This window comes from Plectropomus leopardus, chromosome 16 (genome assembly GCF_008729295.1).
Source record: "Plectropomus leopardus isolate mb chromosome 16, YSFRI_Pleo_2.0, whole genome shotgun sequence".
In the NCBI taxonomy this organism is placed as follows: Eukaryota; Metazoa; Chordata; class Actinopteri; order Perciformes; family Serranidae; genus Plectropomus; species Plectropomus leopardus.
Genome location: NC_056478.1, coordinates 21,078,787 through 21,104,820, shown reverse-complemented (window position 1 = coordinate 21,104,820; position 26,034 = coordinate 21,078,787). Strand labels below are relative to the sequence as shown.

General features: G+C 38.3%; 1 protein-coding gene across 1 annotated transcript in view; it reads right to left on the bottom strand.

Moving 5' to 3' along the window:
- The window catches only part of LOC121955620 (dihydropyrimidinase-related protein 5-like), a 29,864-nt gene extending 3,830 nt beyond the window's left edge, over positions 1–26,034 (bottom strand). The window contains exons 1-6 of the mRNA XM_042503652.1: positions 25,982–26,034; positions 11,473–11,587; positions 10,003–10,152; positions 2,960–3,118; positions 835–1,014; positions 532–600 (exon numbers count right to left, since the gene is read on the bottom strand). Of these exons, the coding sequence (XP_042359586.1) occupies positions 532–600; positions 835–1,014; positions 2,960–3,118; positions 10,003–10,152; positions 11,473–11,583 (669 nt within the window). The 5' untranslated portion in view covers positions 11,584–11,587; positions 25,982–26,034. The remainder of the gene's footprint in view (positions 1–531; positions 601–834; positions 1,015–2,959; positions 3,119–10,002; positions 10,153–11,472; positions 11,588–25,981) is intronic.

The following is a 26,034-nucleotide window of genomic DNA, read 5'->3' as shown; positions in this document are numbered from 1 at the left end:
ACACCCAATAGACATTTATATGATAAGGCTTTTTCATGAATGTCTATCCAAAGATAGAAGTTGCTAAGATATCTAATATGCTTGAGGAGGACAGAAGGCATTGAGGATGGATGGGTTGGAGAAACCATTACTGAGAGGACTGGATGAGGGTGAGATGTTTGCCCTGGTTGGCAACCTTGTATGTGAAATGATTGAGAAACTTATTGCAGTCACTGTTGGAGAAGAGAAGTAAGTTAGGGGTGCTGGGAGAGACAGTTTTGTTTATGCTGTCAAACAGGATTTTTCTTGTTGGAAGATATAAGATTAGAGAAGTAGAAAGACCTCTCGGCCTTTGCCATACCATTGAGGGTACCCGTAAATTCTCTAAGATGCATAAAATAAAACTGACAGCTGTGGGTAATGCACATCGCTGTGTTGGTGCGGGAGTGGGTCTTAAAAATCGCACCCATGCAGGACTCTGATTCACGTAACTTTAGCAGGGCAAAATGTAAATAAAAAATAAACAAAAAATAACTTCCGATTTAAATTTACCTCCTCTGGTCGGCTGATCTCAATACCCTCCGGTCCACTGATGCCCAAATCCAGAGCCTCTTTGGCACCCTAACAACACACACACATACAGATTAATTAAGTAACTGTTTTTTAATAAATAACAACACACACACACACACACACACACACACACACACACAAATAGAGATTATCACAGCATCTATAATGTCCATTTGGTATTTTGTCCTTAAGTGGCTAAAATAGCAGATGTCTATATTTTTACTGTGCTGAACACCTCTTTTTAAAAGTAAAACACGATGTGTGTGGTTATCTAATGTTCACCTCTGCCACCAGCTCTCCGTTCTCAGCGTGGACGCGAGCGATGGCCCCGATGTCCTTACAGGTCTGCAGCGTTTGGTAGAGCTCCGAGTCCCTTAGCATCATCATGTCTTTGTAGGCCATGAACATCTGGAAAGAGTTCACTCCGTGCTCCCTCACCAGGGTCTCCATCTCGCTGCGCACCTGATCACAGCGCAAAGGTCAGAGGTCAAGAGGACAGTTTTGGTTTGAAATGGCATTTGGCAAAAGGCAGACATTGAAGAGCATCAGACGGTGTGCATGTGGGTGTGAAGGGAAACTGTGTTAGTGTGTCTGTGTGTGTGTGTGTGTGTGTGTGTGTGTGTGTGTGTGTGTTTGTTATATGAGGCATGAATTGTGCTTGGAAAGCAGCCAGAATGAGATTACATTGCATTCACACTGGTGAATATCACAGTCCCACAGAAACATTCAACACAGAATAATATATTTAATTCACTTAATATGCAGTTAACAGAAACTATATGGTGTTTAGCAGCGAAAATACTCTATACTACAGTAAAAATTAAAATATAGGAGAATACTTCATCACTTCAACTATTGAATGAATTACTGTTAACCGACTTGATTTAATTTGATTGATTTGTCAAAGATATGATTATTGATATAAAAAAAAGAATTCCTGAAAAATAACAGTGTTATTTATATATATCCATAGCTGCAGTAGCAATGCTCAAGTAATGCATTAAGTGTTGACTGAACACAGCACATAAATATGATGTCAGAAAGACATTAGTATCTTTTGGACCAATTTTTACCCAATTTTGGCTGGAGTGAAAAACCAGTTGATGATATTTTAACCGTCTAACAATGTTACAATTTCACGATATGCAGATGTTAACATCATGATGTTTTGCAGATTTTTGTCTCTATACTTTTTAACTAAATTCTTAACTTTTACATCGTGTACTCAACCCAGTAAATACTGCAAACCTATTCTTAAACTTGATTTTAAATAAGTTTATATAATATTTTGATCTTTGCAGCTCTTGTCTGCACTTTTGCTATTTTTAATGATTTTTATTTAAACATTATAAATTATTTAGTAATTATTTTACCTTTTATATCTTATCTCTTTACTCTTTTATTGTAAATCTGTGCCCTTTATCAAGTTTTATATCTTATTGCTCTGTAAAGCACTTTGGGTTGCCCTGTTGTATGAAATGTGCTATACAAATAAAGCTACCTTGCCTAAATGTAGTTTTTCTGCGTCAAGATGACACTGGCATGTGACGTTTGTAAAATGATGCATTTTGGATACTAAACAAAACTTAAAAACAACTGATCCCATCTGTCATTGGTATTCTACGTGAAACTGACATTGGCATTTGAACTCCTGACGTTGAATTTTGGTCACCTCACTTCAGAATTAAATTCAACCAAACATCAGTGTCTAACAACAGTGGTGGTCAGCTGGGGAGATAATAGTCAATTAATTATTGTTTAAGCCACAGTTATTTAAACATTGGCCGTGTGTTGTAAAAACATCAGTGACACTTCGAATCATCTTACAATGACTATCTTTGGGTTTTGACACAAAACATAGTTTTGGGCTCTGGGAATTTGGGATGGGCATTTTTAATACACCAAAAAAAAAATAAAAAAAATCTGTTAATCAAGAATAACTACCAGATTAATCAACATTGTCAATTATACTTAGCTGTCATTACATCATGGTATTAAAAAGATATAATCAACTAGAACTTTTAGCAAGATTTTATACAGTCTGTCAGTAAACATTTTTCAATATATAATAAGATGTGGCACATGCACAAAGTCAGCAGATGATACGACACAGATATTAAAGCCAAAGGCTGAATGAGGCTCGTTGACTCATAGAATCTGCCTAATGTGCCCACTGAGCATGTGTGTTAACCTAGTTCATGTAAGGTTTAATCTAGGTCATTACACATTTCACCCATAAAAGAAAATGGTTTTGCTGCTTCATTATTCATACAGTGAGGGTTAAAAGCCTGAGGACCAAAAAAAAAATCAGAGAATTGTATGGGTTAATAGAAGACAATTATGTAAGTGTTTTAGGGCTGTTCACTGTCACTGTTTCTCGTGCATCTGGGGTGCATTTAGGTCTCACCTTTGGACCCCACCAGGTCACCCCTACATGCAGAGCGTAGTCACAGCAGGCCTTGGCGTCGGCCAGAGCTCGGCACTTCTCGTAGGCGTCCAGCAGGGAGCAATGTTGCTCAGGGAGGGCCAGAGCCATTACCATGGTGGTACCACCCATCAGAGCTGCCTGGGTGAGGTGAAGGGGTGAGGAGAGGTGAGAAAGGAAGGAGGGAGAAAGGAAGAGGGAGGCAGAGGAAGAGAAAGGAGAGACTGATTATAGGCGAGAACAATGACTCCAGTGTAAAGCACAGAGACACTGTTTGTCCTGGTGACAATGAGCAATGGTCTTTCCTCATGAACTGTTTTCTCTTCATCATAAAGTCTGCCTGTTACAAGATGTGTAAACTGATTTTTTTTTAAACACAGAGGATTCACAAAGAGTGACTTGGCTGTTGAAAATGTACATGTTAGTTTCAGCTTGTAGAAACTCTTTTTGTTCTTCTCCTCTTTTATATAAAACTTTCTTTAAATGTTTGTTTTATGTCTGTGTTACTGAAAGATGTCTTGGTATATTGATGTTTAATGTATAGCAGTGTCTTGTGATCCCATATGGAATGGGCCAAATGTTTGATATAACACAGAAATAACACCAAACTAACTGCTTGCACTCAGATACATATCCTTTTTAAATAGAAATCTTCCATTGAATGTAAACATCTACTTTTTCTGCGATGCAATTCTAGAAAATTGCAAATTTTCCTCCATCAAGTTTCCATGTATCTGCATACACCTAAAGTCTTAACTCTGTTTACTTTCTCGTATTGCCTTCTAGAGCCTTATTCACGCCAGATGAGCATCACCTGTGTACCTCTGATAATTTCTAATAATAACCAGTGCAAATTCGCCACAATTCTTGTGTAATTATTCTACCCCAAATTACCTACCATATTTTGCCAGAGGACGTTAAGGTTGTATTTAGCTGTTTTTTGTTTTCTTCGACAACTATTGAGGCTCTGCTGGCAATTATACATGAATGTTTTGACAACATTTTGGGTGCAGGCAGCTCATATCCCTACACAGCATGGTGATCCATTTGCAGCAAAAGCAAGCTCAAATCCATCAGTGAAATTTGAAGAGATGATGAGATGGATGACATGCCCATGCGTGACAGAATCTGTTCTATTTGTTTAATCCACTTTTTTTTAAAAAAAGAAAAGAAGAAAAACTAGGTTAACACTGTGCACCACTAGTGGCGCTGTGTGATGCTTCTGTGTTGTGTAAAGTGGATTTACAAAGGGCTGTGCATCTTATCAGTATCAATAAATATGAGTACTAGTAGCATGCGAATAGGGCTTAGGAAAGGATATGTGATCCTTGTACCTTAAGTCTGCATCTATTTTCAAAAAAATACAACTGATAATGATGGGCGAGGTTGGTTTTCCTATTATAATCTTACCATTGAAAAAAACTATGATACTCAATTTCACTGCATTCAGTTAATGTTCATTCGCTCCCTCCAAAGAAACCTCTCCATGTTCCACTTTACAAATACCTTACAAAATAAAAGATTAGGAGAAAAAAATACTATAAAAGAGCACCTACTCTTCTACTTCTTCGGAGAGCCAAAAACAATCTTAATATTTCTGAATATGTAACCTGTTTTTCACACTCCAAGACAAACAGGAAATATGAAGAAAAGGGGAGAGGATGTGAAAGGACTGATAAAGAAAGGGAGAAAGTTAGAGAGGAGAAGACAGAAAAGAATGAGAGGAAGGATGGAGGAGTGATGAAGTGAAGGGACACGTCTGCAGTGACTTGTCTTAGTCGACTGAATGGTAAATGCACTTTTGCGTAGCCATGACAACAGATATTGCTCAGCCATGCCTGTCACATGTCCCCACCCTCCTCCTCCTCCTCTTCTTCCTCAGTCCAAATTGCACTGACAGTCACCCAGTCTAACAGGGATATTGCTTTGGGGATTTATGTGAAAACAGGCAAAAAACGATTGTGATATCGGAAATGAACAAAGACGATGAAAGATGAAACATTGCTCATGTAAAGTGTGTTGTCACTGCAGAGTTTCCTCAGTTTATTTTTAGTTACTACATGACATTAAGTATTTATCTTTCTACAGCATAGCCCGAATTAAATGTTTCTAAATTTAAACACAACCCTGGTTTAGGTGTCAGCATGGAGTCTGCTCCTACACTCCAGACGTGTTGCAGACAGAGGCGGGGTTGTCTGCTTTTAAGTGACAGCTCCACCAGCCAACAAGCTATCAGGTTTCCCGTTACCATAGTAACCTGTCCGAATCATCTGCAGCATCAGCAACGAAGGTCTCTGCATATGTGTGTGCAGTAAGAGTCTCATTGATCACTGTCACTATCAGTGTGTGTGCATGTGTGTGTCAAAGATCAGGGGACATGGACACAGCAGGGGATTTGGGATTTATACTGTCTGTCTGCACAGCTTTAATTAAGATTTACTGCCAGTACACTTAAAAAGCGGGATTGTGTGAGCAGAAAAATGGAAAGAAACCGTGCAAAAGAAGAGCTAAATGGAGAAAATTGTGGTTATTGCCTCCTCATGAAGCCATGCGTATATACAGTGTATGTAGAGTATTCTGAACATTATAATCGTGCATTTTCATCACTGAGGGTTGTAGAGGCCAGCAGCAGACCTTTCTCTGCCAAGCTGGAATAAAGAAACTGTCTGCAGGATGAAATGTCTTTTATCTTGTCCTCTTTTCTCTTTTTAATCCGTAATAGTCGAGAAATACAAATCTAAATTTAGACTGTTCTACATTACAAATCTGCTGAAGAGATCAAACGTATAAATCATCAGTGACAGGCAGTTCATAATACGTTATCAGTCAGTATTGTTCTGATGAAACTGTTGGTAACTGGTGTTGCTGAGCAGAATTAAACAATTGTCCAACAGCCTAGAAACCAGCCCAGATATCTATCATGCCGTTTTTAGACATTTCAGAGAAAAATACCTCTTTATATTCTTATCATCCAAAGCAATCATTACACTGGTTTCTGAGCAGACACGTTTACATAATGCACACTGAATTTTATTTTTGAATTAAAGTCAAAATGTTTCTCACACGTTAATTTACTGGTGGCAGCCACGATCAAAACATCTGCCACCACGAATGGATTTCATATTTTTGAAGCTGGACAGATTATTAGGCACACAATTTGAATGTATGTACCATTCAGTTATTGATTGCACCACACTCTCGGAGCACGGGCATATTTGGGCAAAGACAGAACAGCAGATCTCCAGGAGCAGTGAAAGCGAAACTTAACTGTTGATTGAGCTGGGTCTAAAAGTTTGTCAACCCCTCTGCAGCAGCTGCTCCTCTCATCCATCAATCTGATCTGATCTGATCAGCTCACTGACATCAAATATCCACCATGTGACTTAAACTCCTCTAACTGCTGCTGAGGTAAAAAAGAACTCATGATGAATTCTGCCTGCGCTGCTTTCACCGACCCATAAAAAAGTCAGAATTTAAAGAGGTGACACAGAATGAAAAGTAGGGACGCACACATACACACAAAATAATAACAAAAAGTTAGCTACTGCCACACATGCCACATAATCCTGTGGGAAACACTGCAGTATAAATAGGATTTCAGACATTTGTGTGTGTTTGTATAAATACTTTTTGTGATAAATGTCAACAATCATATTATCTCTTTTAAATGATTTTCCCTCGTTACTGTGCAGCTGTAGTGATAGTTTAATAAGCATGTGACCTTATTTGGCTTTATGATAAAGCTGACAAAAAAGACTTAGTGTTGCATTTAGATGGACCACACTGTGAGAAAAGACACACTTTTTCTACATATGGTATAGTTGATTCTGTTATATATCCTATTACACACACTGCACCATCATATCATCAACATGGTTTTTAATAGCTCTCTTGTTAACCCGACACACTGTACTCCCCCCTTTGCATTTTTAACATATTACTGATCATTGACAGCACAGCTAAAGTGGATGGTGGCATATAAACCCCAAACAGTGTTTTATCAAGAACCCTCACTCTATTAAAGACCCCCGACCCCTCCTGTGATAATCCCCTGAAAAGAAAGTAAAAGAGACAGATAGACAAAGAGGGGGAGAGACTGTGAGTGAGACATGACTGATCTGAGAGGATGAGGGGATCTCTGAATGTTGGAGTCTGGGAGAAGCTATCAGTGTCAGACAGATTACCACTGTGGCTCTCTGATCAGCCTCTATCAGCACCTCCCATACTTCACTTTACAGCTGAACAGCTTTCATCCCCTCCACCTCCTCCTCATCTCCCTCTCCCTCTCCTGCCTGCAGAGAAGTTAAATTGCATGCTGGGAGAGACACAGAGCTGGTCTGCCATTTTAGCAGAATATTTGTACTTCATGAACAAATCAGATCTGATTCAGGGCAGCAAATCTGAAATTCCTATCTTATTGATTTAATTGTATGGCACGTCAAAGATATTACTGTAATATACTGTATTATGTTAGTAGTTAGAACAAATATTGTTATGGTATTGGAGGTTTCAGGTTTTAATTTGAAATTTGAAAAGTTTCTATGATGTTGCAAAGGCTGAAATTCAATAACAACAACATATAAATACAATAAAGGTTTTTCGGGTGATGTAATGAATGTTGGGTTAGATGAGTTAGATATTTGTCATAGTAGCCACATTGCTCAAAACCAAAAGCCAGCAATTGGTTAGGTTAATTGAGTTTATATTACTTAATTTAAATTCCTATGATTAAAAATCACTGTGTCACAGTAACTTTTAGTACCAACTCTTATCTTCCTGTCTGGTGGTACATTTGTAAAATAATGAAAGGTTGCTGTATTAGTAAGTTAATACCAGAATAAAAATTGTTTAATCGAAATTTTTTAAATGTTTAAATGAGAATTTTCTATGTCTTTTAGGGTGTAGCAGATGCTTTATTAAGCTCTCATATTTAAATATACTTCTACTATTTTCCCAAGTAACTTGTTTGTTGGAGGTTATATCTGAGATCTGTAAATGATCAGTGTACTCACAATACTGCTCAAAATCTGTTCACAAAACCTCAATACAAGGCAGTATTTCCAACATAATTAGAATCTACGTGTGGCCCTTAAAATGGATGTTTATGTGGGTCCATGAACGCAGCACAGACTGAACTCATCCTGAGTTCCTTTTTATTCAGCAGTAGTTGGAAGCTTGGGGTGGATAATTGATCTATCGATTCACTCAGAGCTGATCAGATCAGACTGATGGATGAAGGGGCAGCTCCTGAAGATGGAGTGAATGCAAATCCAGTGCAATGAATGGTTAAATTTCACTTTAACTGCATCTGACATTCTGCTGCTCCGTCTGTGCCCAGAGTGCTCCGAAAGATGCATTTTATAACCAAACTGTATATATATTCCAATCGCACTTCTAATAAACAGTCCAGCTCAAAAAATATAAAATCAACACATGGTGGCAGATGTTTTGATTGTGGCAGTTTGACAAAAATAAAAGAATGTGGGGGAAATCTCACAAGGTGCACAAATGCATGTATAAACAGGTCTGTATCTCCACTGCATGTTCTGTAACAGTCCCTCGTATATCATATATACACACATATAGATGTATTCTGCTGCAGGTTAGTGTGAGTGTGCACCAGAGGGAGGGGAGTAGTGGGAGAGACAGAGGGGGGTAAAACAGAGGAAACAGTAGGGAGGAGAGAAGAGAGGAAGAAGGAAGGACAGCGTGAGAGGGAGCAAATTGTTACGAAACGCTGGGAGGGAGGGAAGAGAATGCATAGAGAAATAGTTTGGGGGTTCATCACAATTGCACAAGTCGTTGCCGCAGCAACGCAGTCACCATAGAGACAACACAATACTGCTATGTTCATGTGGATGCACAGACACACAAACACACACACACACACACACACACACACACACACACACACACACATTTGCTCCCTCTGATTTCCACACTATGAGTGGGGGTTAGTTGCCATGGCAGCAGGGTCAGTAGGTGGGGGTTGGTGAGGGGGGTGTTGTCGGGGTAAAGCTGGCTTACAGACAACTGAATCCCCCCCAAATTCTTCTCACCTCACTTCAGCTGGCATTCCATCAGACTCAGACCTCATTTCACTTCAACACAGAACTACAGACCCTGCAGGTAGTATTGTTTACCACAAAACCTACCATCCAAACATTCAACTGCTCTACTTGTAGGGTAGTAATAATACTGAACAGGAAGACTGCAAACTGTAGGTGGGTGGGTGGATGGATGGATGAAACAAATCCATCCATCCATCAAACTTAAAGGATTTTCTGGATTGTTGGGCTGAAATTTTTAGTTTCAAAATCTAAATCACAAATTAAATAAGTGCAATATTTGAAAGCTGCAATTCATATCTTCATTTAATGACACAGTCAATGCAATTTGTCTTTGTACACACATGCATAGGGGTAGGAATATAAAGTTTTAAGTCATGGAGCGTTGTACCATGGCTGGTGGCTTACATGCACAACACCTACGACACCGTCATACACCCAGTGGTCACCTATGACTTAAACCCCCCAGTTATAAAAACACTTCACAACAGCAAAAACAGCCAACAACATCTTCCAGCAAGTACTGCTGCAGGCAGCAATTACATTCCCTCCTTTGAATTTTTAAGTCTCCTAATTATTAAATCATCCTCTCTGCTCTGAGTCTCAGTGGAAAACATGCATTGCATCCATAAGAAATGAACTAATAACCCCAGCGCAAATGCAGACTGAACAGCTGTGAGTGTGAAAAAAGACAAATATTCAAACAGAAACTTGCAACAGCTGTTCGCTTCCTATAGGACCAGCGTGAAAACATATGTGGTCATTGGTCTTGATAAACATACAATGCTGAATGCAGGGTGAAGATTTTCATGTAGACAAGACAGAGAGTGAAAGAGAAGGTATGCCTGTGTATGACAGCTGTCTCAGGCTTCTAAATGTGTTTAATCACAGGCATGCTGACGAGTGTGTGTGTGTGTGTGTGTGTGTGTGTGTGTGTGCGTGCACACGTGTGTATACCTTGGTCCCACTGTAGAAGTCATCCTGAATGCTGGCGTTCATAAAGGTCTGCTGCAGATGCACACTGGTGTCTATTCCGCCTGGCAACACCAGTTTTCCAGAGGCGTCAATCACTTTAGCCCCGCCTGGGATCATCAGCTCCTTTCCAACCTGCCAAAGGGAGCACAAGTTATAAAGCTTTATTGCATCTTAATCACAGAATAAATAATGACAATAATGGACATTTAATGAATTGGTGTTTAGGTGAATGTATTATTAATGTAGTCCATTAAAGTGCACACAAAGACTGAGTGGCATTATTAAAGAAGACCAATCAATAGTTAAGACAGGTTTCCATGGCACATTATACCGAAACCACAGCGAGTGCTTGCTTCATATTATTCGGTTAAGTTAAAACTGATATATCTTAACACTTTCCCCGCCATTGATGAAATTGTTGTGCAATAGAACAACATTTCCACATCCAAAAAAAAACGAACAAAACAATCTAAGGTGCCAAGGAGACTGGAAAAAAGGACTACTAACGTGCCTACCTTAATGCTATTTAGCGCCTTTCAGACCCTTTCAGTGACATTGTTTTTTAAAAAGTAACAAGAGACACATTTAGTTTCTTATTCAGATCATCAGAGAACAAGGAGGAAATATATTGTCATATATTCCCATGCTTGCAGCTCACAGTAACTGCAGAACACCGCTGTCAGCAGCCATCAGGCCAGCACCTCCCCCCTCTCTCCTCTGGTGCCAGATGTGCGTGTGATAGTGGCAGGCAGGACGAGAGGAGATGCTGGTCCCGGTGTGACCTCAGGTGTAGTGAGTTTCCAGCCCGGTTATGTTGAAAGAATAAACTGATATCTGATGTTGACTTCTTCCAACTCCCAACAAGCAGAAAATATGTAAATATGCAGAATTTGCAACAAAGCTCTTGCTTAGGGACTGTTCTAAAGCTGTGGTGCTTCCTGACATTTTGGGGAATGTGCTATTGTATCATTAAAAACTGATGAATAATTTAATGTAACGTACGTATGTGTCGTGATCCTCTTAATAATACTGTCGATGGATGTAAGCATCCACACAGTCTATGAAGAGTTGTCAGTGGACCGTTTCGGTAGGAATGCAGCTGGGCTTTCCAGTTTTCTGAGTCAAACGCGTCCTCTTCACGTGAGCCGATGCTTATTTCCATGACAACATTCTGTGGGCTAATTATAGCGTTCACTATCATCATGTGGGGCCACCGAGTTCAGTGAGCAGTTCATTCTCCTCATACTGTATTATTGTGAAATGAGTCACACTAACAGCTGGGGATACACTGGACAGTGTGCATGTGTGTGTGTGTGTGTGTGTGTGTGTGTGTACATGCGTACACGTGTGCATGTGTGTGTGTGAATGACAAAAAAGAAAATAAAGGATGAAGTAGATACATTTTAGTGTGTGCAAGTAAGTAAAAATGCATGTGTATATTATGGGGTCTACCTGCTGAATGATGCCGTTCTCGATGTAGACATCTGCCTCCTGGGTGAAGTCATCATTGACCACCTTCCCTCCTTTGATGAGGATACGCATCGACCCCATGTTGGCAGCCATGGACCTACCAGAGGAACAATATTTATTACATAACAAAGGTGAAGTGTTAAAAGAAAACTTTCTGGGAGTCAGTGGTCAACCGGATAGACTAAAAACACTGACATCCTTTAGACTCTGCTTCTACGTCTTTCATTTTAGATATAAAAACATTTAATGACACCAGCTCCTTGAGTTTCGTCATTCTGCAACAAATTCCAGCCTCCAAATTTCTGTCCAAGCATTTGGGACAGAGAGCATAAACAGGTCCTGAGAGTACTGAATACTGTCCGGTACTTTCCTCCATGATGAAAACACATCATCATTGGTAGTGTGGGACAGACTAAGAACTGCCATAGATATATGAAGGTGTACCAAATTAAGTGCCAACTGGTCGTCAGAGCAGGCCATCCAACCCGTGAGCACAACTCGCAATGGTTAGTCAGAGCTTCACAATTTGTGATGAACCTCAAGGTCGCATGGTAAGCTGTATCAACCATATGGAGACAATGAGCAGAGGCATACAAAAGATCACTATAGTCTAACCCAGGTAAAAAAAGTTGCAGTAACAAGATGGTTTTTACATTAATAGAAAAACACAGCTTCCTTTGAAAATAAAAACCCAGTTTTAGCCTCAACTTTTTTACCATGTACAACACATGTGGTCTAAAATTAAGGAAGTCTTCAATCAAAATACCCAGGTATTTGTAAGAGTTAACAATCTCTATCTCTTTTCTATTCACAGTGACCACCAGATACAAAACACAGATAATCCTTTATTAATCCCCAGAGGGGAAATTCAAGTTTTGCAGCAGTACAAGGGTAAATACAAGGGTAGAAGTTGCATGCATGAAAATAGAATAGCATATAATAAATACAAGATCAATATACTGATACAAAAAATACAAATCAAATAAAAAATAGAGGTACATACAATTTTAAAAAGTGGAGGAGTAAAGTGTCAAAGATGGAAGTTAAAGTGACAAAATGCAGGGAGATGAGCCTAAACAGGCACATTTTGAATGTAGGCAGACCAAGATTAAGCTATCAAAAGAAGTTCTTGACGAAACAGAGACACAGAATCATTTGAAAAGTAAACTGAAAGATCAAGCCAGATAAACAAAAATAGTTCTGACAGAGACGAAAAGAAATGTTTTAGTGCTCTGGACCCAATTGTTTAAAGTAATCTGATCGGATTTCAGCCATTGGATTGGATCAAATCTTGACAATGGATGCTCTAAAGAAAAACAGGATTCTGAAATAGGATTAGACCATGTAATCCAGTCTCGGTTTTGATCTGGATCAAACCTTCAGTTTGTGCTGTTCAAAACTTTTTAGTAGGGTTGGGATACCTTTGATCCAAAAGATACGGATTATTCTGATCCCAGCAGAAAGGTGGATTTAGGGTGGATTTCAGGGACAAAATGTAATGTAAAACTTTCAAACTGGTCTGGTACCAGTATATCAGACATTGTTCCCAGTACTGCAAATGCAAGTGCTTTCAGCAGTGGGCCAAAGGATCAATTACCATTGTGTTACCTCATTCGGTAACAAATAGTGACTTAAGAGACATTCATTTACATAAAAATCTGTGATTTGGTAATAACTTTAGTTTTAACTTTTAACTATCACTTTTTATTAAAGTAGTTTTTAACAATTGCATCCCCCATGCTGCTTTCTGTCTCTTCAAATAAAACACTTAAAGTGACCCCACACTGACTATTGTTCCTCCTCTTGACAGAGCCAGTAGCCTACATTGTGATGTGTAGTCCCATTTAGAGCACTGGTAATCCCAATTTGCTAATCTTGAAAAGTTTGTGTCTGGATCCAGCTGACCCAATCCAATACTGCTTTGTAAATCTGGTACAAAAGTAAGATGGATGAGCTGATCCTGGAAAGCAAAACATTGGATTTACAAATCTGGATCACTTGGATCCAGCTTATTATTTTTAAAGCTGTAAAATAACATTCTAAAATACTTAAGGTAAGAAAGAAAAAGCAAAGTGACTTTTTTGTTATATTAATATAAATGTTGTTTTAGGGGTTAATCAAATTCCTGCCATACTTGAAGAATTGTTTCTATTCAGTATCTAATATGCTTATTATAATAAAGAAAACTCAATTTAAATCAAGGTGAACACTTGATTTTGCAGGAATTCAACCTCTCTAATGATCCTTGTTCATAGTGCCTCCACAACAAATCTAAAGCCACTGCCAGCAAGAATGAATTTAAAAGAGCAAACAGCATCCTGAGTGATGTGTTGGCACCTTAGAGGGCAAGTACCGCAACTCAAATGAAGCCTGTGGCAGTGAATGTGTTTCAGCCGTTGTTGCAGAAATTAAATCGATATATCTGCTAAGAAAACAAAGTTTTCAGTCAATAAAATTGGATGCTGTCTCTGATTGCGTGAGCACTATAGGACAATCATCCATAACTACACTGGCTTTGTATTTTCTGCTGAGTTACAGTTTATGACGCATAGTCTGTCTTTTTGTCTCTGCAGACAGAAAACTTCCTCCAAGCTTTTAGTGTGTCAGCTCGGTCCATTAAATATTAAGAGGTGAGCAGAGGATCTATAATTTACAAATCTATTACAGAATATAACAGATTGTCAGAGTTTCTGCAAGGACTGATGGAAAGTAGAAGCTTTTTAAAGTAACCCACTTCATCTTACCAGCTTTATGAACTAAACCAGGAAGAATAAAGCTGGTTTTAAATCGACAATATTTAAACTGTTTTGCAATTTCTCTATAAAGGTTTGCCATCAAGGAATTAAATCAGTTTTTAGTGGACAGCCTAAGTATTCTATGATGAATAGGCTTCATCAGACACAGCTAGTCAATTAATCAACAGAAAAATAACTTTTTTTCTTCTGTCTTATATAATAGAAAGCTGAATATTCTGGTATTGTGGATTGTTGTTTGGATAAAATAAGCTAACTGAAGGTGTTATTTGGATGACATTTTTCACAACTTCCTCACCATTTCTCAAAAAAAAAATCATCATATTAATAAATAATGGAAATAATTGCTGATTGTAGCCTTCTGTTCTACAGATATATAAAGCAAGGTGAATTTTAGGCCTGCAGGGCTCTTGGATCTAATTGACCTAATTTCAGGGATTTCTACTGTATGTAGCACAGTGAGCACTTTTCAAAATGAATGCCTGGCAGTATTTGTGATCTTGTTCCTGCCCCCTCTTTTACAAAAGATAATGATAACTTCTAGAAATGGTAATTTCAGGTTGTGTTAATTACAGTACAGTTCATGTCAAACTCAGTACATTTGCTTTGGACAACTTTTTTTTCAAGTTTATACATTTTATAATTAAGATTATAAAGCTGAGTCTTATGTATTGAGATTTTCAGACAATCTGCACTATTGTCTTCTTATTTGAAGTTCGTTGATGTAATGGAAGAAACTTAAGTTGCTGTATGTGGCCTAAATGCTAGGCTTCAGCTTCTCCCGCATATTACCAGAGAAATTCAAATAAACTAAATCATTTGTATGGCTTTTGTGTTTTCATGAAAATCTATGCAATTCAAATTATGATACACATGTGTATTTATTTCTATGAGGGTTTGACTAGGTATTGGTCCAATATGTGATACTAACAGTTGATTAGTGAAAAAAAAACAGCAGGAGCAATTCTAATGGGATCAACAAACTGAGAGCTTCTTCTACAAACATCCCTCTGTGTGCATGTGTGTATTCTGCATGGATGGCTGTATGCAATGTGTTTGATGGCAGGACACAATGGCCTCCCAGTCACACAGAATCAAACTCAAAGAGATGGAGGAGAATAGAGAAAGGAAGCAAAGGAAAGAGAGGAGGGGAAGAGAACAGTGAACAGAATAATGAGGAGAGAAATTTGAATCCCGACCAGATGACACAAAAAATGAGTCCAAAGAGGAGAAAAGTTGTCCAGAAAATCACTGAAAGGAAAAACATTAGGTTTTACTTTTCCTGTTGGTCAAGTTACTCTCTGAGTGAGAAAAACGACAAAATCTTCCATGGATGCCTAAAACTACTTAATAGTCTTTCAGTGCTCCATCCCAACTCTTAACTTAAACTTTTTTCCAGTGATGGTAAACTCAGTTCCAAAATATTCATAGCTCTAAATATATGATTATAAGAGAAAAGAATATAAGTGACATTTATAAGTAAATATTCATACTATCTAGGTTTTCTCTGTGGCATACCATAAGCTTATATCTTCAGCACAAAACACAAATTATTTGGCATCAGGTCACACAACAGACAATCTCAAAGAAGATTGAAAGAAGTGAAAAATAGAGACCTTAAAAAAGAGAGAGGCATGTAATAAGGATGGCCACAGAAAGTGATAAGTCCAGAGACAGAGGAAGAGAAGAAGGGAATGATTGTGTATGGATGAAAGATGAAGTGATCGTCAGAAACATGGTGGTGATGGGGGGGTGCAGTATGGAGAGCAGTGCCCTAAAGGCCTGGCAGCCACAATAAAAGATCGGTTTCCCAGGAGATGGGAACCAAAGTGCTTTCAGTGAAAAATGCTTACAGACACACATGCACGCACACACACACACACACACACACACAGACACAGAAACAGTTGCATGTCATAGTAGTCGTGGTGAAGCATACTAAAACACCAAGACAGATTTGCCAGTATTGGCTCTTGTTTAAAAATCAAAACGATGAGATGGAAATTAAAAAAACACTTTCCTCTCCTTGATTAGATCATTTCAAATTAAATCTCAACCTCTTTGACCTTCTGACCTTCTGGCAGCGCCCCCATCAGGGTCAATCAGTGTAATCTGTGTAGTGGTTGTTTACAACCACAGCATCTGTAGACGACTCACACTACTGTACTTTGTGTCAAAAAGTACCATCCATTTAATCTGTGGATCATATAAAATACTACAATATTAATTAATTTATCAATATATAGTATAAATGGCTGTGCAATGTACTATTCTCAACTGAGGTTTAAATACTGAAATACTGCATTTTTATGGTCCTTGGTAATTATGTTGGATTTCTACATAGTTTATTTCTTTAAAGAAAAAGAAAGACTTTGCGAAATATTTAAAACAACAGCTTGGGGCTGAAACAGTGGCCAGAATTTTATCAAAATTGCCAGGAGGCACAATATTTGATAAAGGCAAAATGTGTAATGTGTAATAGTTGTAATCAAAATACCATCCTAAATTAAGCACTGTGGTGCTGCAGAGATGTCCCAGCCTATAAATTTGACTCTACCGACTTAAGGAGAAAATCTTTGTTTGGTATAGATCCTCGCAAAAAGTCAAGGCATGGAAGGGAAGTGCCACCAAATCACAACAAATCAAAAGCGACACCATACTGGAAACAAACTGGAAACAGTGGAGGGTTCTAGTGGCAGCAGTGCCATAAATACAGCTTGCCGATTTTCTTTTAAAATTTCAGAGCTTTGTTGATATTACTACTGATGTTGCTGCCAGTTACAAACGACACATAACAGAGTTAAACGTGTTTCTGGCAAACAAAATGACAACAAATGCTTTGGATGATTCTGATCAATCACTGCAATTTTTCATTGCCTGATCATAATAGTGAAGAAGTTGAACAGTAAGAGATTTAACCCTCTGCTGCCAGCTACTCTAACAGAACCCCAAAAAGTGAGCGGGACAATTTCAAGACTTCATTCTACCAGCTTAACAGGAATGAGTTGCTGTCAGGAGCTAATCTAGAACAGGATTGTGAGACAAAATACAGAATATTATTAAAGAAATTACTTGCAAGAGTAAACATATGGCAAAAAAGAATCGTCTTTCTTGGATAAACAATATTTTAAAAGTGATGAAAGAATGGGACCTCACTTAGAAAACTGCCATTAAAACAAACTATAACATGACAAATATCCATATGCTATGATGAGAAATAAGGTTGTGATGCGGAAATCATGAAAATGAAGTCATGAAAATCATCAGGTCTCTTAAACCTTTCAGAGTCAAGGATGTGTTTGGGATGGACAACAATGCTCAAAGACCTTGGTTCAGCACTAGGTAATCCAATTACTTCAATCAGTAACCTCTCAATATCCCTTCGTCAGTTCCCAAACGCCTGAAAATCTGCTATTGTCACTCCAGTCTTTAAATCTGGTGACCCACGTTCCATATGTAATTACAGGCCAATCAGCTTTCTACCAATTGTACCCAAGGTTGCTGAGAAATGGGTAGCTGAGCAGATCATTTTCCATCTCAATAACAGCTCTATGTTGCTCCACCCCATGTAATTTGGCTTTAAAGCTAAACATTCAACAGAGACGGCAAACTGTCTTCCTATAGAGAAAATAAAATCCTTGCTTGATTGTTGTCAGTGCTGTTTCTCTTGACCTCAGGAAAGCTTTTGATACTGTCATTCATAAAGTACTCCTCACTAAGCTATCCAAATTGAATCGAGTTTTGTTTTATTTTTGTTTTTTAAATCAATATGTATTCTTTTTTGTGTTTGTAACATAATATCAAATATACAAAACCAGAATAATTATGAATATAGTTTTCTTGAAAAATTTCTCTGATTGTTTTTTTTTTTCTAATTTACTTACATTTGTGGGAAATTTTTTTGTCAGGTGGATTGTTTCCTTTTTCCCCATGCTTTTGTTCAAATAAATCACACCAATTTGCTCAGGTTTTAAAGGGTTAAAGGCTGAAGCTGTTGTTGTCACTTTTTTTCTGGTCAGCTCTGTCCGAACCCACACAGCTGGCTGACTGTGAGTGGGAACGGGAACGCTGACTAAACAGGCCTCTGCACCGGACACTGGGAGCTTTTTGTGTCTGTGAGGACTGAAAGCCAAAGGAAATTAAAGTCAACTTATATAAGTGACATTCTGGAAAGTGACATGTTTAATACTCACACACACAAAGTAAGCCCTCCAGCTGCTAAAGGAAGGGAGCATTCAAATCATAGCTCCCAGTGCATGTTAGAAACAGATATTTTTTACAAAAAATGTGGGGCAACATGAAATGATGTGATATGAGGAGACCGAGGAGACAATAGAGGACATAAGGCAACAAGAGGTGTTATGAAGCATGTGACGTGATATGATGTGATGTGAGGTGGGCTTGATGTGTCAGTCAGCTCAGATTACTGCTACACAACAGCCCAATGTCTCTGAGAAGTGATAAATGATCAAACTTCCAAGGGCTGGGGCAATTCGTAGTTGTAATCGATTATGGAAACATGTCAATTTGCAAAAAGGTGCATGTGTGGATCGCTATATAGTAAGCTGCATCTGAGTTACACCCTAACAGAACATTGATTCTGCCAGACAGCAAGTTACAGCTGACGGCTGCAGCTATAATGGATTATCATAGGCACGGACACCTGAAGCAAAAGTACTGCAGAGCGCTTTGTCAAAATGGTAGCAACATAGCTCCATCCTGCTTACTTTTTGTCCCCACCCAAGCATGACATATTCGGATAATCTCTACTCAGAACATGATTCTGTTAGTAGTGGTCAGTAACGTTACACTACGCGTCACCTAATGTTGTTATTGGCCGTTGCAAATTTTCCATTTACTTTTCTGGCTGCGCTCAGGTGAGAAAACGGCTTTAAGTACTGTGAGTGCCGTTACAGTCTCTAAATCCTTTATTTTCCTTGCCTCACACTGATGCAAATGTATATTTACCAGTTATTATCTTTACTGCATATTACTACAATGATGAAATAAACCCATGTTACAAACAATTTAAGTTGTAAGTCAAGTACGTAAGAAAAGATAGAGATTTTTCAGTTCAAGGCTGCTGTGGTATATAGTGATGTGTGTGTCACAGCTATCCTTTTGAATTTGAGGTCCAGTATTTTTCTGATCAGGCATATGACAAATAAGCTCTATTATAATGATAATAATAATTACTGATAATATCATAACACAGCAGTGACATGGAAAGAAGAATTATTTTAAAATGTGCCACTATTATCATTGTTTTTAAGAGAAGGTGACTGAAAAAAAGTTTTTGATATGTATTTTTGGTGAATTAATTGTTATATTAATCAAGAGAATATAGAATAATCAATAAATTAGTCATTAGATTAGTCCACTGAGAGAAAAAATAATTGTTAGATTAATCAAGAAAAAAATCATTGATAGGTACAGCCCTATTGTTCACACTAAATCCTGAGACTGGTGATTTGTGATTTATCTACTGTGGAGATTTTAAAAAATATTTTTTGGGACAGAAGGTCATTGCCAAGGAGAAAAATAACTCCAGCTTAGATGGTTTAATGTGGATGCCGCCTAAAACAACTGACGTATTTGTCTGGCCTCAACTAACTGCATCTACAAATTCAAACTCCAAAGACCACTATGCTGAAAACCACTGATCTATTTTAGACCTATTCAGGTGTGTGTGTGCGTGTGTGTGTGCGCGCGCGCGTGCGTGCGTGTGTGTGTGTTTGTTTGCTCTCTGCTGTGTCATAGCGGGTATGGCAGACAGACAGGCAGAGAGAGAGACACACACACACACACACAAACAGTGACACACCATGCAGCATTTCTCACTCACCCTGTGACCAGCTGCCTCAGCAAACACACGGACGCACACACGCACAAACACACACACACACATACACAAACTGTAGATACACACGTACACAATCAGTGACCACATTCACAAACACACATTACACTCACGCATACACACACTGAGACACACCCTGACTTCTCTCTCCATGCAGACAGTTTTTAATGGGGGTGTTAATTAATAATGAATGAGGAGCAGCAGGCAGATTTAGTCCAGACTCCCAAAGTCACATCGTCACAATGTCAAACATGTTTTTAGAACAGCATGGTTATCATACATGGTTATCATACCAAACACACAGCTACTTCACAGATTAGTTTGCTTTCTTTAACGCAAATTGAGCCTGTGTTTTTATTTGGTGCTGCTTACCTTTAATTGTCCAAGTTACATTATGTACAGCATATCTTTAAGAAAACTTCAATTTTAGAACCAATGTAATATTCTTAAATATGCTTAAACACGCCCTAAGATCAGTGAAATCACCCTGAAAACTAAATAAAGCAAAACGGGTGAGGGTATTTAAATCAGAGGCGGATATTACTGGCTTTCGGGGACTGTGGCATGCTCATTTTTTTAAAGTTAGCATGAAGGTCAAATCATGTGAAACTAGACACCATAAAGCATCCATTGGTACCAACCATGTCGACATAGCTTGTTGGAAAGGGGGCTAAATTATCCTCCAAATGTAAAAAATAAAAATTAAGATGTAAAGTGGCATGTGGCATGGGTAGATTATGGCAAAAATCTTAATCACGATTATTTTGGGCGACATTGAGATCACAATTATTTCACACAAGATTGACTTGGAAACGCTTTGCATTTATTAAACTACAAAAATGGTCTTTTTAAAAAAAATGCTGTAAAGCCCTCTGGGGCAAATTGTGATTTGTTATAAATGGCTTCATAAATAACACTGAATTGAATTGAACTGAACGGTGGGTTTGATTGAAAATAAATAAATAAGTTTCAACTAAATAACAAAAAAAAGTATGAAAAAATCTAAATACATTAAACAAAGTACTATATACTTGAATATGTTTCCTTTTCAGTGATGGAGAATTTGTCGCCAGTCGCTTTTTAAAAAAAAGGTCTATAGAAGGATCTGAAAAAGTGCTAAATCCAGTGTGATAGTGGCCAAATTAGCAATACTCAGCACCCCTGCTGTAAAGGAAAGAGGTGCACTTGATTTATAACCAAAGACAAAACGAAAGCATAATGAATGAGACACAATAATCATTTTATTTTGATTATCTTCTTTTCATAATCGTTGGAATTGTTATTGAAAATAAAAGCCAATTATTCGCCGAGCCCCAGCTTGTTCCCAGTTATTGTTTTGTTCCTTACAATCAAAGTACTCCCTCAAATTAAAACATTTTGTCTATTTAAGGGAAACCACCCACCATTTAAGGACAATCAAGCATTTTGTACATAGATACATAACACATTATAACAGGATTGTTGTGAAAATGTTAACTGTATCACTATTAGTCTATGCATATCAGAAAATTTGTAATATTAACTATAAAATAAGACACCAAAGTACATCAGTATGTGATTCCTTAAGTCTTCGTATTGACATAGTTTTCAACTAGCTGATATAACTACAACAGCATAAAAGAATTCTATAAATTTAGTTATGACTTTTGGTTTTGGTGTGCTGCTCCAAGATTTTCAGTGTCCCTCATCTGGTCACCCCTCAGAAACTATCATAATAGAAAAATGCATTACCAGCATGTTTAAATCTTATCAGCAGAGGCAGAGATTCAGTCAGAAACAGAACAAAAGGCAGGAAAAAGACTTTTAAAAAACATGAAGTCAAAATCTATTTTCAGAAAAAGGCCCGCATATCTATAAACAGTTTAGATGTGACATATTAGCTGCTGACACCCTCAGATGTCTGTTTCTGAGCATGTGCCGGCTACATGTGTGGCATGGAAATGTGTGTGTGTGTGTGTGTTGATGCATGTTGTAAGTGAGAAGAAAGGAGTAGACAGCTGCTGACTCCTGCTCGATCTGGAGAGTAATCGCCATGGGAAGGGACAGCATTAGGTGTGTGTGTGTGTTTGTGTGTTAGAGTTAATATATGTGTGTGTGTGTGTGTGTGTTTGATTATGTGTGAGGTGAGCTCATATGTGTGTGAGTAGTAGAGCTATTTTAAAAGTCAGAAATGCGTGCACACACACACACGCACGCACACACACACACACAGACACACGCACACGCACACACACACACACACACACACACACACACAGAGAGGATGAGGTTTAGAGAGTTGTGGGTGCTACTGGAGGTCCATGGATGAATAAGCCATTAGTGAATCACACAGATAAACAGACAATAACAACAGCGGTCGCTTAACTAACTAGGCCATCACTCAGAGGATTAGGGGCGTCTCTCTCTCTAAACACACTCTTATCACGCTATCATTTTAGAAATTTGTGAAAGACAGGAAAACAGGTCTCATCTTTTCATTAATCCATCTTTTTCACTTATCACTCTTCACTCGCCTCTGTCTCAGGCAAACTGTCAAAGTTATTAAAGAACTATTTTTGTTGCGGCAGTATTTGTTTTGTCTGACCTTTGACCTTTCCTACTCCACAATGTTGTACTTTTACTCAACTACATTTCTTTGACACTTGCAGTGATTAGTCATATTTTACATAAAAAACACATGTAATATGTTGATATGATGCAGTACTATATTAGTATCTACCCCAAAGTATGGCAATTACTCTGTCGTATTAGCTGCTTGGTCTGTCGGAAAAAAAGTGATAAATGTTAACCAGAATTTCCAAAAGCCCAATGTGACATCCCCAAATTAGTTGTTTTGTCCAAAACCTACAAATACTTTGTTTACCGTCATAAAATAGTAAAAAAAAAAAAAAAAAGAAAATATTTACATTTATGAAGCTGGTATCAGATAATATTTTTTGCCTGATTTTTTAAAAATTACTCAAACTGATAAACAATTTCTCAAATAAGAAATTAGTTGGTGATTGATCTAACAGTTTGTAACAAATTGATTATTCATTACAGCTCTACCCCATCATATACAAAGTATCTAATATTGGCTCCACATTGACAAACTACAACATTGAAACAGAATAAATAAAACTGCATGTATTCGTATGACAACAGTAGCTGGGGCATGTTTAAAAATGATACTTTTTACCCGGAAAGTTTTACAGGAGATAAACGTTTCTTTGCTGTTTCAAAACCAAATCCAGCTACAAATGTATACACATTAAAATATACATAAATGAAAATGAAGGGAAACTTTGCCGATATTAAACCAGCTTTGTGTCATCACAATGTGTGTAGATGAGCAGCATTTGACTTCCCCTGTTGCTCCTCTCCCATCCACCGACAGCACACACTGCAATGGCGCCAGCTGCTTGAAAATCACGAAAGTTTCCCTTTATTTTCACTGTCGTCTGTCTGAAACGCCAGTGATGTGGTGCTTCACTTTTATACTGTGATCTGTACATTAGGATTGAGCTTCTAACTATATTTATCTTTTTAAGCTGTTTTTACTGCTGAGAGAATCTGACATCCTGGATACATCCTGCACACACCTCGCAGACCCTTCAGTCTGCTCCTCTCTGATCATGCTTTTTCATTCAATCAAAACTTTATTTTCTTTAGGGAGAGCAGTTAGTGACAGTGTGGGCTCCACGCTTACTCTGAAAGCTTGACAGATCATCACAAAGAGGCAGGGCTTAGTGAAGTGTCACTTACCTAACAATTAGTCAACATACATAATACATACATGGACAATAACAGATTGTTGAACGCCTCCTGCAGACGGTAAGATTTTAGCAATCTTGTAAGTTTAGTGCAGCTACACTGTGTGACATGGATCTAATAAACTTGGGTACAACATAACGCCTACTGAATCACAGGCTGATGTACGTCCATTGATGTCAATACACAAGAACAAAATGTCAGCGGGCGTGATCCATCTACGCCGCTGTAGTGGTGAGAGGAAATTAAAAAAAAACATGAATCGCGCCCTCTCTAGTGGCATTTATGTGCGTTGAAAAAAGTCGAAGGAGGAAGAGAAAAGGAAGAGAAGGAGGAGGAGGAAAATGTGGACACGGTTGTGGCAAGGGCATCCACAAACATTTAGCAGAGTCGTGCTGATCAATGCATCATTTCATGCTGCATTTCTATTGGTTGGTTAGTAGACGTGGGTCGTAACCAGGGTTGGAAATTAGCACCAACCACTAGGAAAATGCTAGTAAAATATGCAGGTGGCTTCTAGATTTGCTTTACTCACCAGCCAAAAAACAATGGTAATCTATTGAGTGTCTGGTAGATTTTGTAATCCACCAGCCACAGTGGCAGGTGCCGCTACCAAAGATATCGCCACACTTCTTTTATGATGGTCATCTTTCGTCTGAGACAGGCTAAAAACAGCGTATACTTAATTCATAAGCCAAATGTCCTGACCCCTTATGATGTGCAATATTTTTGGAGAATTCCCAGCTTACACTGGGCCAGAGGTGGGGTCCAGGGTCAGCCCCACCTCTATCACAGAGCTAACACATATAAATATACAAATAGACAAGTGAGGGTGGATTACAGTAACACAGTCTTGATTAATTTGGTCTGTGGAGGAAAACTCAAGCAGCCAAAATGAAACTCAGCCACTAATACATGGGAAAAACATGCAGAACTCCACCCTCTTGCTCACTGCATCTACACGCTGCCCATTTAACCAATAACTAAATAAGATATTTTCTTATTACATACTCTCAAATGTGAGAATTTGTTTTTGTGTTTCAAATTGTTGCAAATATATGATGTGCAGCCATCCTTATTTTAACATTTACAGAATAAAAGATAATGCAGTGCAACTAATAAAAAAAAAAGTCATTCTGTTTTAACAAAACAGATGCAATCCTAAAGGAATAAACTATGTGTAGGAAAACAGATTACGTCATGTGATTAGGATGCTGTGTAATTTATTCAATTCACTGTGAGGCACTCAGGACCCCCGGAGCCCCCTAAAGCACCCTCCAGGATCCTTAAAGCAAATGATGTGAAGGCCTCAATACCTCCTGATCCCCAAAACCAGAGCAGGTCTGCCTGCCCAAAACCCTCTACACAAAGGAGGACATCAAATCACCTGTTCAGTTCACATCATGTTCTCAACCACACACGCACGCAAACACACACACACACACACACACACACACACCAGCAGTCTCGTTTGTATGCATGACGCCTCCCAACCCTCCTCTTCATCATCATCATCACCACCACTGTGACTCAATGTATTTGGTAGAACAGAGAAAAAACCTATAAGCGAATATCAGACTTACATAACGGCTAACAAACACACACACACACACACACACTACACACAGCCTTTACTGCACTGATGGCACGCCATATACAAGCACGCGCGCGCGCGCGCAAACACACACTACACACACACACACAATTTCGTCGCTGAAAAGCATACGAAGCTAGCTCGTAACATAGGACCAGTCTAAATTATTTTTTCCGAATTTAACGTTCTGTAAAATTCATACAATGCCATTTGAAATAACATTTAGTAAAGAAAATGCCTGCATTTAATAACTGCTATTCAAATGTACAGGGAAGGAGAAACATAGCATTTACTGAAAATGTGTAAATAAGAAGCAGATATTTAGCTAATGTCAATGAAGAGGTTGGATAATTAACGGTCATTAACGTTAGTACCCTGCGGTTATCAACGTCAGACGACATAAAATCACAATTTTAATGTTCTATAAAAAAATAATATTAAGGATTAATTGCTTTCATTCTTGTCAATCGCTGCTCGGTTTTACAAAATAAGCCGTGACATCTTAATTTATCTGCCTATTTTTTGGCTTCTTACCCTTTTTTCTTCCAGATTGCCAGATCCTCCTCTGCAGGAGCCTCTCTCCGTTG